The following is a 12062-nucleotide window of genomic DNA, read 5'->3' on the forward strand; positions in this document are numbered from 1 at the left end:
TTTTCTTGAATAATTATCTTAAAATATAAGTCATCGCCAATTTTAGAAAAATCTATTGTTATATAAAAAAGACATTCCTTTTTAGAAAAAGAATCATTCTTTCTGTAGAGAAAGAAATATTCTTGTTCGAAGTTAAATTACTAGGATTCAGAATATATTTTGAATAAATTTGATATTTTAGGATGAACTTATGATGGATTTGCGGATGTATGAACTTGTATGAAATATATATACTTACTTCAATCAAATGATGAGCACATTTTTAAATTATTGTCAAGAAAATATTCTTTGCAAAGATAATCGTTGCTTAAAAGAAAAAAATTAAAAATTGAGTAATGGTTTTTCTTAGATAACACGAAAATGATATTTTTCTGTGTGTATTTTCGGTAATCCTTCACGAACTTGCATATCGGCGAGAAGTGCAGAACAGGATTACGTTTCTGAAGTCCTCATTAGTCGCATTCGAATGAACACATTCGCAAGCAATTTCGGGGAGTAGGAAAATCCACTTTTCTCCGAGTTTTACAGGGATTTTGCGCGGCTGGCAACTGTTTAAGGAAATAAGGAAGTGCCCGGAGAGAGAGAAAGGACGAGGAAAAAGATCCTGACGCAGGGAGAGAAAACCCAGACTCATTTAAATGTACGGTACCCTTCGCCTCTTATCGCATTATGGTAAATACAGGGTGTACCCTTCTTTCTTCGTTGGCACGAGATAGTGGATGGGCAAGGAGAGGGGGGGGGGAGGAAGACGAAACGAGGGGAGAAACGGCTGCACCGCTGATTGCAAATTGACTTCGCTACCGAAATAATACCAGCGGCCGCGCGTTACTTGCAATTCTTATTGCGCGAAGTTCGTTACGGATTTCCTCCGCCTCCGTCTCTCTTTGCGCAAACACACATATACACACACATACACGTGCCACGAGTACACCTACATATGTTTCATCCACCTGCCGCCATACACGTGTACGCGGCTAACGGGCTGTGGGGTATCCCGCACGATTTACTTCCCCAATTTGCTAGTTTGGTAGGAGCTCTATCATCTCGTTGGCCCCACTCGTTTTTTCGATCTTTCCACTGTTCTCTCTCTCTCTCTCTCTCTCTCTCTCTCTCTCTCTCTCTCTCTCGTTGGCTCCCCCTTTCTCTATCGTTGCGTCAACGGTATAGAAATGCGGGTCGCCCGATAAAATTGCTTCATCAACGCGATCGCCGCCGCGTGTGCGCGTGCGTTTAATTACCGAAATGCCATTTGCGCGCTCCGAGGTGCGAAAAATGTTATTATACTGTAGCACTCGTTAGCGATTGGCAACGATATCATTGAACGCCTTCGGCCGGCTTTCATAAACGATCGATGTCAGACCGCGACTCTCTGTGAATCGTTCAGACTTCGTCTGGAGAGCCCGTTCAATGAATGTTTAATATGTGAATCAATTATGCATATATTGCGATCGCGTATCCTCTAAACTTTTTGCAACTTTTGCAAACTCGTAAGAGTATCATTTGAGAAGCGATTCAATATTAACAATGTCGTTCTAACTATTTAAATTTTTATTAGAAAGAGAGAATCTGAAAAAAAATAGGACTTTTGCAAATATATTGAAATACATAATATACTGGGGCGACACACACACACACACACACACACACACACACACACACACACACACACACACACACACACATTTAAAAATATTAATAATCGCACAATTCGTAATTGCATTTTTTGCGTTAAAAATGGAGTGCAATAAGCTACCGATAACTGTCAACGAAAAGAAATAGCACATTGTCCATTTCGAGGTACGTACAGCGCTCGCACAGAATCTGAATACGTTTCACGGTCGCTCGAGCTCGAAAATTGGCTCCGTGAGTTCTGCCGGTGCGAAATCCGACGGCGCGTAGATGGAGGATGTTAAAAGGCGCTTTTAGACCCCGCGCGCCGCGCGAACTAACGAGCCAACCCTTCGCGAGAGAAGGACGGTCGTCCGGGGTGGAGGCTGGCGTCGCGCAGCCTCGGAAATTGTGTCGCTGCATCGATGCGAAAATGTTTAATCGACAATCACGGCTCGATTGTCATCCGTCCTACGAAACCGCCTTAATTGCGGCGCGTTAATTATAACGGTATGATTATTGGACCGTGAACGTGATTACCGGTGCGCGTGTCTGCGATGATTAGCTCTGCTTTTGTGAAGGCGAGTCGGATCGGAAATTGCTTCGTACCGGGAATCCTGACGTTACGATCGAAAAAGATATTAAGTTGAGTAACTCGCGAACGCATCATAATACATGATAGTAGATCGATTTGTTTTAGCTTATTGTTAGTACTCGCGTAACTAAACGCTAAATTATAATTATAGGCTTATCTTATAATTCTACTTACACATTTATATGTGTAAAACAGATAATCGTTTTTCGCGCAATCTTAGCTACCGGCGCGTACGTTCTATAATTATATTCACACGGGAAACGAAGAACAGTGTCGGCATTTTCGCCGCGATATATAAATAGTGGTCGCTTTAGCCGTGCGAGGGTTAATTAAGCGGCGAACTTGCTCGCGTGACGAGGAAGAGCGCTGTAAAGACAGAGACCATCGGGGATCGACGGTATAGTCGAGAAGGATTTCGTGGAGATTTCGTGGTTGCCATGACGGGGATGTGCAAAGGGGTGCTAAGTTTAAATTCTAGGGAAAGAGACAGCGTGAAAGAGAGAGAGAGAGAGAGGGGGGGGGGACCGAGGATACGGCCAAGATAATGGCGCCGGCTTAGGTCGCACAAAGGCGGAGAGAGGATGCCGGAGCCGTGCTCCCGGGGTCGGACTCGTAACGCGACACTTGTGCGCTACGGCTTAAGTTTCGTAATACCACTCTCGGGCGACTGCGATACAGAAGATACGACCGCCACCAACGGCCGCGGGAGACTTAATACAATTTGCATATCCTACGCGCTGTACGGCTGCGCCCTCGGTGGTAACCTTCGCGGTTGGCGCGATTTCGCGCGCGTCAGGGATGACCCTTCGTCATCCCCTTTTGGTTCGTCGGATATCGGCCGCGCGAGAACGACACGTGCGGAAAAAAAATGCGCGAACGCTGATAAAACGAGCTTTAAACTTGACACACAAGCGCTGTTGTTTCAAGACTGTGCGAGCCGATAACGCGCGCCGTGTGTCCTTCGATTTTCGATTAAATTTCGAGAAGAGCTACGGAGAACAAATACGCGACATACTATATATCGCGCGCGGTGCAGCTGCTTCGACGCGATAAGTAAGAAGAAGAAGAAGAAGCTTCCTGCGGTTTCGATAATTTTGCGAAATTCTTTTTCAATACTTGTCTGAATAGAGAGGAATGTATTTCAGTACTAAAAATTGTCATTGAATTTTTGCACTGTTTCGCATTGTGAACGTTCGCCGTTAAATCGTGTGGACGCCGGTCATCGCTGGGAGAACGGCCGACAATGCGGATCCTTTTACAATCTTCTGCGTTTAATCGACGGGAAGAACGCATTCCCTAATTCGCAACCGGCTTGTCGAATACCGAGTTTTCATTAATTATTCTCGGATCCCCGTCGAATCGATGATTACATCGAATTCCGCAAATTCGCGCAAATGGGGATCGGCGCGACGAGTAATTACGGGCGCGAATAAACGCGAGAGGAGCCGGCGTCGCTTATAATTAAACGCATTCCACTCTTTTTTTTCCGCTCTCTTTCATAGCGGGATAAAATTTGCAAGAACTCGGGTATCACCCGGAGTGCGTTCGCATCCGCATTCACGCGCGCAATTTCGATACGATACCGAAACGCTGTTTCGGCTGATCCGCACGATAAACGAGCGCGTTTATGTCTACCGTAAAATAAGCGGTTCTATTTACCGAACGCTGAAATATGATGCTTTTAATGAAATTATATCCTGCAGCGGGGGCGGACGAAAACCAGAGGCGGTCGTTGGATAGATGCGTGCACTCGGCGTTACCGTACACCAATTTCGTGCGCTCTTGAGTGGCATCATTTTGCAATTATTATTTCAATTCGTGTCATTAGCGAAAAACTCGACTAAAAAAAAAAGTAATATTTTTCGCGTATTATTTCATAATTATTTTTCAAGCAGTTATTAAACGATTACATCTCCTTTCCCAATATTTCTCTCTTTCCCGTATATTTGTCAGAAAATATTCTATCATTCAACGTTCGATACATTTACATGTACGAGGTGCAACGTGTCGAATTGGCGCGAGACTTTCGCAGTGATGCGAGAATCGAGCATTAAAAACGCTCGACCCGATACCGGCGCCGAATTTTGGCACGCTGGAAGATACGCGAACGCGAGGGATTAACCGATCGACCGGTCGAGCTATCAGAATCGGTGATACGAAAAGCCGGGGATCTCCATCAAACTGATAACGCATATTCGCGTAATGCGTCGACAGTGTGGGGGAGGGGCGGGGGAGGCAGATGGGAACGCGAAGCTGAACATGCGAGAGCGGAGGGGGAGCGGGGATGAATGCGAAAGGCTCGAGAGATGGGTGCTGCAAGGTAAACGATATTTACGTGGCTGGAAGATCGATAGCAATTTAGCCACCCTTCGCCGTTCTGAACGAACACCTCCCGGCGGCGGCGACGGCGGTGGTGCACAGCCGCATCATTCCCCGTCCCCTCGTTCTGCCCTCTCTGCGCTCGTCGTTACGCAGGTACGTCCACCATCACCGTCGCTGCTTCCTTCCTCTTGCCACCAGTCCTCCACCTTTGTCCGTCTTCCATCCGCATCCCCCGCAACCTGTGGCCTAGTCAGTACTCATCCATATACATCGAGAAAATTAATATCTGGGCTTCGTCGGGTTCGTTCGCGCGCGCTGTGAATAAACCCGGTTGCGCCGCCCGAGGGTTTCCAACCCTCCCCCGCGCTCTAAAACCCTTCTCGTTCTTTCCTTTTGTCCCCTTTCTCTCGCGGGCAACGATCAACGTCGCGCAGCTTCTTCTTTTCGTTCCGCCGCTTTTTCACCACGCGCGAATTGCTCTTACTCCGGACTGCAATAACGTCGTTTAGCGCCAGCTTTGGTTAAATAAATTTCTTTGTTATTTCCGTGTTCTATGGAATAGCAAAGAATTTTTTATAGGACATAACGTAACACGTGGTTATCTTCCTCGACATTTAAATGTAACTTGAGTTAATCATGAGAATTGCTCCAAGCGAATTACACGTTAACTGCGAAATGTATTCGTAATGAATATTACTCTGATGCGAGCAACATTGGGCGCTGGGTTGATGTTAATAATAGCGGCGAGAGAATTGCAGTTTTCTTTTGTTACCGCTTTCCCCCGAAAGACGTTGCGCAACCGACATTTTCCATTACGTACCGCGTAATCCTTCCTTTATTACTTACAGAAGGCTTAATACTCTCGTTCTTCGAAGATAAATGTATCGCTACGATGATTAATACGTGTGCGAAAGGGAAGAAAAATTTAATTCGAAACTGTAACGCGAGCATCGCGCGCACCCGCGCTGCGTTCCTGTTTCGTTCCATGGAGATCATATTGACATACCAAATTTTAAACCATCTGAATCGCGCATTTTAGCATACATTATTTGAAAGAATGAGCCCAAGAATATGCTGCCTCGGGTATCTAGTTAAAAATTTCGCGAGTGTTTTCACTCTCCGGCGCGCGGTATTTGAATCGCAAAAAAAAAAGAAGTTGGCAGTTTTTCATTTCTCGTAGGTGGTATTTTTGACGGAGAATATACGCGGGACTTTTAATATATAATTCGCATCGATATCCGATCCTTCGCCACGTCGTGTATTTTTCACGAAGCACCGGTTGCTATCAACCTTATTCGTCATTCCGTCGCACGTCGACGTTGTAACCAGGGGTAACGTCCGGCGTGGCTGCGCGCACGCCGCTTATATTTACATATTTAACTAACCCAACGGCGCGAGCATTAACGCAAACACAGACGGATAATCCGGAATATATTAATCCGCGGCGGGCGCATACCATCGCTTTGAATTAACGCGAATATTCCTGTGTAAGCCCCCGCACGCGCAGCAACGTCGAATCGGACGAGTGCACCACCTCGCATGCATATTGCAGGTATGTTAATGCGCTTTCTCTCCCTCTGTCGTCTCTCCCTCGGTCTCTCCTGGCATGGCCCCGTTCCCCGCGATGCAGTCGGATGCGCACTTTAACGACGTAAGTGGAGAACGAGGGAGCGGAAACGAAGAGCCTAGGCACGCGCGCGACGCGGCCGAACATGCTATCGGAATGTCCTCCTTGTCTCCCTTCGAGCGAGTTAATCTGTCTCCTGGGGGGAGTAAAATGCACCGGGAACAAATCGTATTAATGTTAGGGACAAACGAGTGCCGCTTTGGATGCAATAAACGCAACCTTTATTGACCGCGCGTCGTGTAATGGCGAGACACTCTCCTCTCCCCTCTTTTTCGGTTCCATCTTTATATCTCGAACCAATATATATATTTCTGGGAGAGAGAATATTTCGTCTAAGAAACAATTTATCGTTTTAGCTTAACAACAAGCAAACAATTGCATGTAGCGTATTATGACAGCGTCGTTCTGTTATTATGTAATGCTATAACACTGTTATACCAGGGTTAATGCGTGTCAATATTATTATTGACGCGTACAAAATATATCTATCGGTATAAAGCCTGAATCTGATCGGTTGCAGCAGAAAACGATATTTGGCCGCAATACTAACTATTGTTATTGGTGTTCTATTGACTGCAACGTCAATTGACTGATCCGGGAGAATGCGATTTTGCGTTATTATTGAGGCTTATTAGGATATAGATATACATTGGCAGAGCAACTCGGACAATGTTACTCGCGCGATACAACACCCGTGTTGTCTATCGATATTCGCGATATATATTTTCCGCGAGTCTCCGAGACGTGTAAGCCCGATGATGAGAGGAGGACGGGTCGAAAGCCACGAACGACGGAGCTTCCGTAAGCCGCTTTCGTCCGTATCCTCGGGGGGGATTTAAGTCCCGACTCGTACAGATCAAATTGTCGTCAAATATTTACGGGTACGGAGCCATTCGTCGTGTGCAGCGCCGCTTCGAGTGTGTGTCGTAACGTCGCCGCACTTGCCACGTCGGCACGAATCGGACGGAGAGAAATCGACGCAGATGAAGACGCCGGCAACGCGCCGCACCGCATCGCGCACCAGCACTCCTTTTGCGCCGTCACGCGCCCGCTGAACGCGCTCTTTGAATTTTAATAAGTCGTAAAAATCGTGGCCATCCCTAACCACGGGGTTAATCCTCGATTTCTTATCGCATCGAATGCGAAGGCGTATCTTTTTATCGATTTCGGTTGTTTTTCAAGATTTTTTTTTTAGGTCAAAGTATTCTTTGCTTTATTTACCTCGTTTGTTATTCTCCGCAGTGGATACACGACGTTCGCATAAACTTTGCTATAAATGAAGATCTATGCAAGTTTCATATGTCGTATTTTGATAGAGAAGCTTTCTCATCTATCGCTTTCTTTGGAAAGTTTGTAAATTTTCTTTTATGAACTTATATCGGCTAGAAATCTAAACAGCTGTTATTCTTAATAATTATTACGAGAATCCTGCGCAATTCAATGCTGTTTCGGTCGGAATATTATTAATTACAGAACGAAATACACTCAATGTAAGTGGGATGTCTGATATCCTAAAATGCATAAAGTTTGATGCGCAGCCGTTCTCGTTGTATCGCGAAAACCATCCGTAGTCTCGAGAGATCTCTACCGTCTGCGAGATCTTTCAAGTGTGCTACAGTGTTGTTGCCATGTAGCAGCGAGATATGCGAAAGATATGCAAGCTACGCTGCTCTTGTGCAGCTGGGAAATTCTCGTCCGTAGCGAATAATTTTGTCGCGTGTTCGTAATAGTGGTAAAAATGTTGTCAATGGGTATTAAAAATACCTATTCACTTTTAACGGTCGAAATTACTGCGAAACGCATTCGTAAATAAGACGCCCGTCGCTTTGATACGACGAAAATAAAAATACGTGTATACATCTTTTATGTTTCTCTTTTAAATAATAGGTTTGTACTCGTAATAACTGTATAGTGATTACCGTTTGTAATATTTGTTAATATGAGCTCCGTAATTCGATTTAATCGTGTATTACATTTTTATAACAATTGTTCCTAATTTGTAATTTCTTTAGAAACTTTTATATCGGTAACGCGAGTTTTAAAAATAAGTGTCGTAAAAGTATCTAAAAAGAGAGATGGAAGTATTTCTGTCAACAGACGAATATATCGCGAAATAATTCAGAATGCTATGCAGGAACGTAATTCGCTTATAAAATTAGTTTCGTGGTACATCCTTTTAGCACGCGAAGAATCTTGTTCGTTTGTCAACGCCGATCACCTGTCAATCTCAACATTGCGTAAGCTGACATTGAGACGAATCGAAGTCGGCGTCGAAAGAGATTTTAAGCGGACAGTCAGTCGCGTTCTCCGAATTGCATGTGTGTTTTATTCTTGAAATCTGCGTTATCGTCATTTTCCTACAAATTTAGATGATCCTAAGATGTGCGTGGCATGTTGACAGATTTTTTACATCGTTAGTACGTTAATCAAATAAGTTATCTTTTAATGGTATTCTTAGATAAATGAAGAATTCCATCTAGTTATCTAGTTATTGGCTAATTAATTAATTGTAAGTTATTAATTTTATATGTTGCGTTTAGATTTATAAGTAAAATTAATTAATCTTTTTTATGATTTAAATGTGTTGCTGTACATGATGCGAGACATAATACTAACGTTGACAATTTTATTTTCGTGTTTCAGGAAATGGGAACTTAGAGCTATTCGATAGTGAGAGCGGGCCGGACCTCACGCTATCACCTCAAACCTTCACGTCAACGGCGGAGGCCTTTATCAATGACAATAGCGACAGTCTCGGGGTTCCAGGAGACAACGATACTGGTGAGTCATCTATATTTTTATAATCATTAATTGATTTCCATTCGAGATGAAAATATCACGAAAATATCTCTTGGGGGAAAAACAGAAATTCTCGTCGAAAATAAACGACGCTCCGTAATTGACCGATGACCGAGAGAGATTTTTAACGTATTAGGTAGATGCAAAAAGTTATACGTAAATGTCAAAAAAAAATAACAAACTTTTTATTTAGTTTAATTCAATCTGCGTTGACGGCGAAGTTTCGTAGAGCCTAGCGCGTCGCGTCGTATTACAATCGAAATGCTTAATTTCTCAATTTCAACTTAGGATAAGATGATGAATCATACGATAACTGCGACAATGCAATTCGCGTGACAATGATTTTAACGCGCGACTTCCCGTAATTCGATTTAATTCAATCTGCGAGAGTGCAAAACGTCGATGGGGCGCCGAGTCGTTAAGCGCCGGAACATGGGACAATGCATTAACGTAATTGTTGCTCTCCTCGTCAGCGGCACGTAGGAACAGCGGTTATAACTAGTTCGAACAAGTCAGAGGGGGGAGGGAAAGCCGTTGTCGCGCGTGTGCCGCGGCACATAATGCCTATTGTTTCCGACAAGTATAAGGGGCCACCGTCGGGACAGTCGTGCACAAGTGCAACGCGCACGCTTTGTTTCTTGGGGAAATGTTGAGGGACAATCAGGACCAGCCGGTGGATATAGCAGTAATTTCAATTATTACATTCTGCCTCCTTCTCCTTCGAGCGAAAATAGATATTGATTCGGTGTATCCAAGGAGAATAAGAAATTTTATACAAAACCTTTTTTTTTTTTAATGTTATAATATTTATTGAAGAAAATATTATATTAATTTGAACACACAAAATGATATATATCCTAGTACAAATTTATTTTTTTGTTTGTTTATTTACTTTAGAACAGAATTTATTTGTTTGCTTTACTTAACTAACCGTCCTAGTTTTTAATGAATGCAATGTTGAAACTCTTGGCAAAATTGTCTAAATTATTTATTTGCTTTGCAAAGTTATATATTTGACTTTTGATATTATTTTCTAAATAACAGTTTTCATGTCCAATGAATTATATGTCCTGTTTATAATCTGCAATGAAACACATTCCCTGTGCATCTTAGTAACGTTATTAATATCGCTCATCTAACGCAAATTCAAATATCGCAGGTTGAGCCAAAATCGTAATCAATAGGCATTCATGATTCGCCCAAGTCGTTTAATAGACATTACTTTTTCATGAGTAATAGATAAGGATCGTTAATTACATGCGGAGAATATCGATTTGGCAGACACGCTCCGTTGATTTTACCGCAAGAATGAATATTGCCGCTATCGTATCGTAGTATCGATATCATGAATCAGCTGACCAATGTCATTCAGCTCATCCGACGACTGCGATTTCACGAGCCAAAAACGTTCTGGTCATGAAATACGAGCCAACAATCACACGCGTCATCGCGGCGATCGCATCACATTTCCGCAAGAGGCATCTCACACTTGTTATATTATCGAAATTGACACGTTTCTTACCATATTACCAAATGAAGTGGTTTTCATGAACAATTCGTGATTATATATGCGAAATATCAAATTATATAATTTAAGAAAAGATTCGAATCAAATTTTCCAAAGTGATTTTTTTAAGGAATTCGAAATTTTTATGGAACACTACTCCGCGATCATTGAATTTTACATACCTTTGAGCCTATAAATCTTATGAAATGGATTCAGGCTAGAATGTATCTTCGCATATAGCTTGCTGATTTATTAAGTAAACCTTTGGCAAGCCTTGCAAAACAATCCGTGTAGTTGGGGCGCTTTTCATTTCGCTTTACAGCTCGTATTCTCTCATTCCCTATATTTCGCGGTATGAGAAGTCCTCCTCTATCATTCTTTGGTCTCTGTATATGGAGTGGATTTATTGGGGAGTCGGTTTGCGACAGGCGAAATGTTCGCGCGCGCGCGAGAGAGAAAGCCGGCGCCGGATTTTGCCGCCAAACTCCAAACGAGCGCGGTCGGCGCAGCTTCTCTTTGTGGAGTGTACATGTACGGGTAGCACATAACTTTCGCGCGAGTGTAAGTTCGTTAGAACAATTTCGTGGCGAGTGGTTGTACCGATGCGATGCGACGCGACGATGCGGAGAGGCCGCAGAGCTTCCGACGCGGAAGGCCGCACGGATATGCGGCTCGCCTATGAATAAATCTCATCGCGCCGGCAAGACGATATTTGCATGTATCGTCTGGCATAAGACGTTCCAAATATCGTTTGTGCAACTAGTGCGGTATAAGCAAGGAAACAATTTATTCTTTATATCGGCGAAAATGGTGCAATACTTCGGATACGTCTCCTTCGCGCGCGATACAAAGATTAAATCTCATATTTGATTCGAAATGAACACGCTGAATATATTTCAATCGCGATAGTGAAGAATGGAAGCCGGAACATCGTTTCCATTTCGCCAAGCGAGCTTTCAATTTTCTCAATGCTTACGAAATCAAGCCTGCCGTACAATAACAGACGTAATATTTTCGCTATGGTATTTCCAATTTCGTTGAAAAACGTATGCCACAGTTCTTGCAGTAGTAATCGCCGTCTGATTTATGTCAGATTGTATGCGTGTGCATCATGTTCGTACCAGAAACGAAGGGAGCGAATAATAAATGTAAATTTCGCGAGAAAAATTCGTTTTCGTGCTCTTCGTTGCGAGAGCAATCCGATACACGCTGATTGCGGGTCGCGTAAACGAATGGAATGAGCTGAACGGTCGGATAATTCGCGATAGCTCTCGTTGTTCTTGAAACAATACCGTGAACTGGTTCGTAAGAAGGAAAGAGCGCAATCGCAGTCGGACGTGATGTAGTTTACTTTGGCGCACCGGTGGCATTCGTGATTCCGCTGAATCTCGAGATGCATGTCGATGTGTTCTGTGTCGGTGCGCTATGTGATAGCCGACGTTAATTTGACTCGATCGATTTGCAGGAACGATGCTGCGTTTCGAAATTTTAAATTGCTGTATTCTCTTGCGTTAAAAGAATTACTTGTCTTAAACAACATATAATTTTCATCGTGCGCGCAAAAAATAAACGAGACATTTCTTCAATGTCATTAGGTACGTTCA

General features: G+C 43.4%; 1 protein-coding gene across 4 annotated transcripts in view; it reads left to right on the forward strand.

Moving 5' to 3' along the window:
- The window catches only part of LOC105203576, a 340742-nt gene that overhangs the window by 182822 nt on the left and 145858 nt on the right, over positions 1-12062 (forward strand). For all 4 annotated transcript variants that reach the window (XM_039447253.1, XM_039447256.1, XM_039447254.1 and 1 more), the window contains one exon: positions 8796-8933. In XM_039447253.1, the coding sequence (XP_039303187.1) occupies positions 8796-8933 (138 nt within the window). The remainder of the gene's footprint in view (positions 1-8795; positions 8934-12062) is intronic.

Source organism: Solenopsis invicta, chromosome 3 (assembly GCF_016802725.1).
Source record: "Solenopsis invicta isolate M01_SB chromosome 3, UNIL_Sinv_3.0, whole genome shotgun sequence".
In the NCBI taxonomy this organism is placed as follows: Eukaryota; Metazoa; Arthropoda; class Insecta; order Hymenoptera; family Formicidae; genus Solenopsis; species Solenopsis invicta.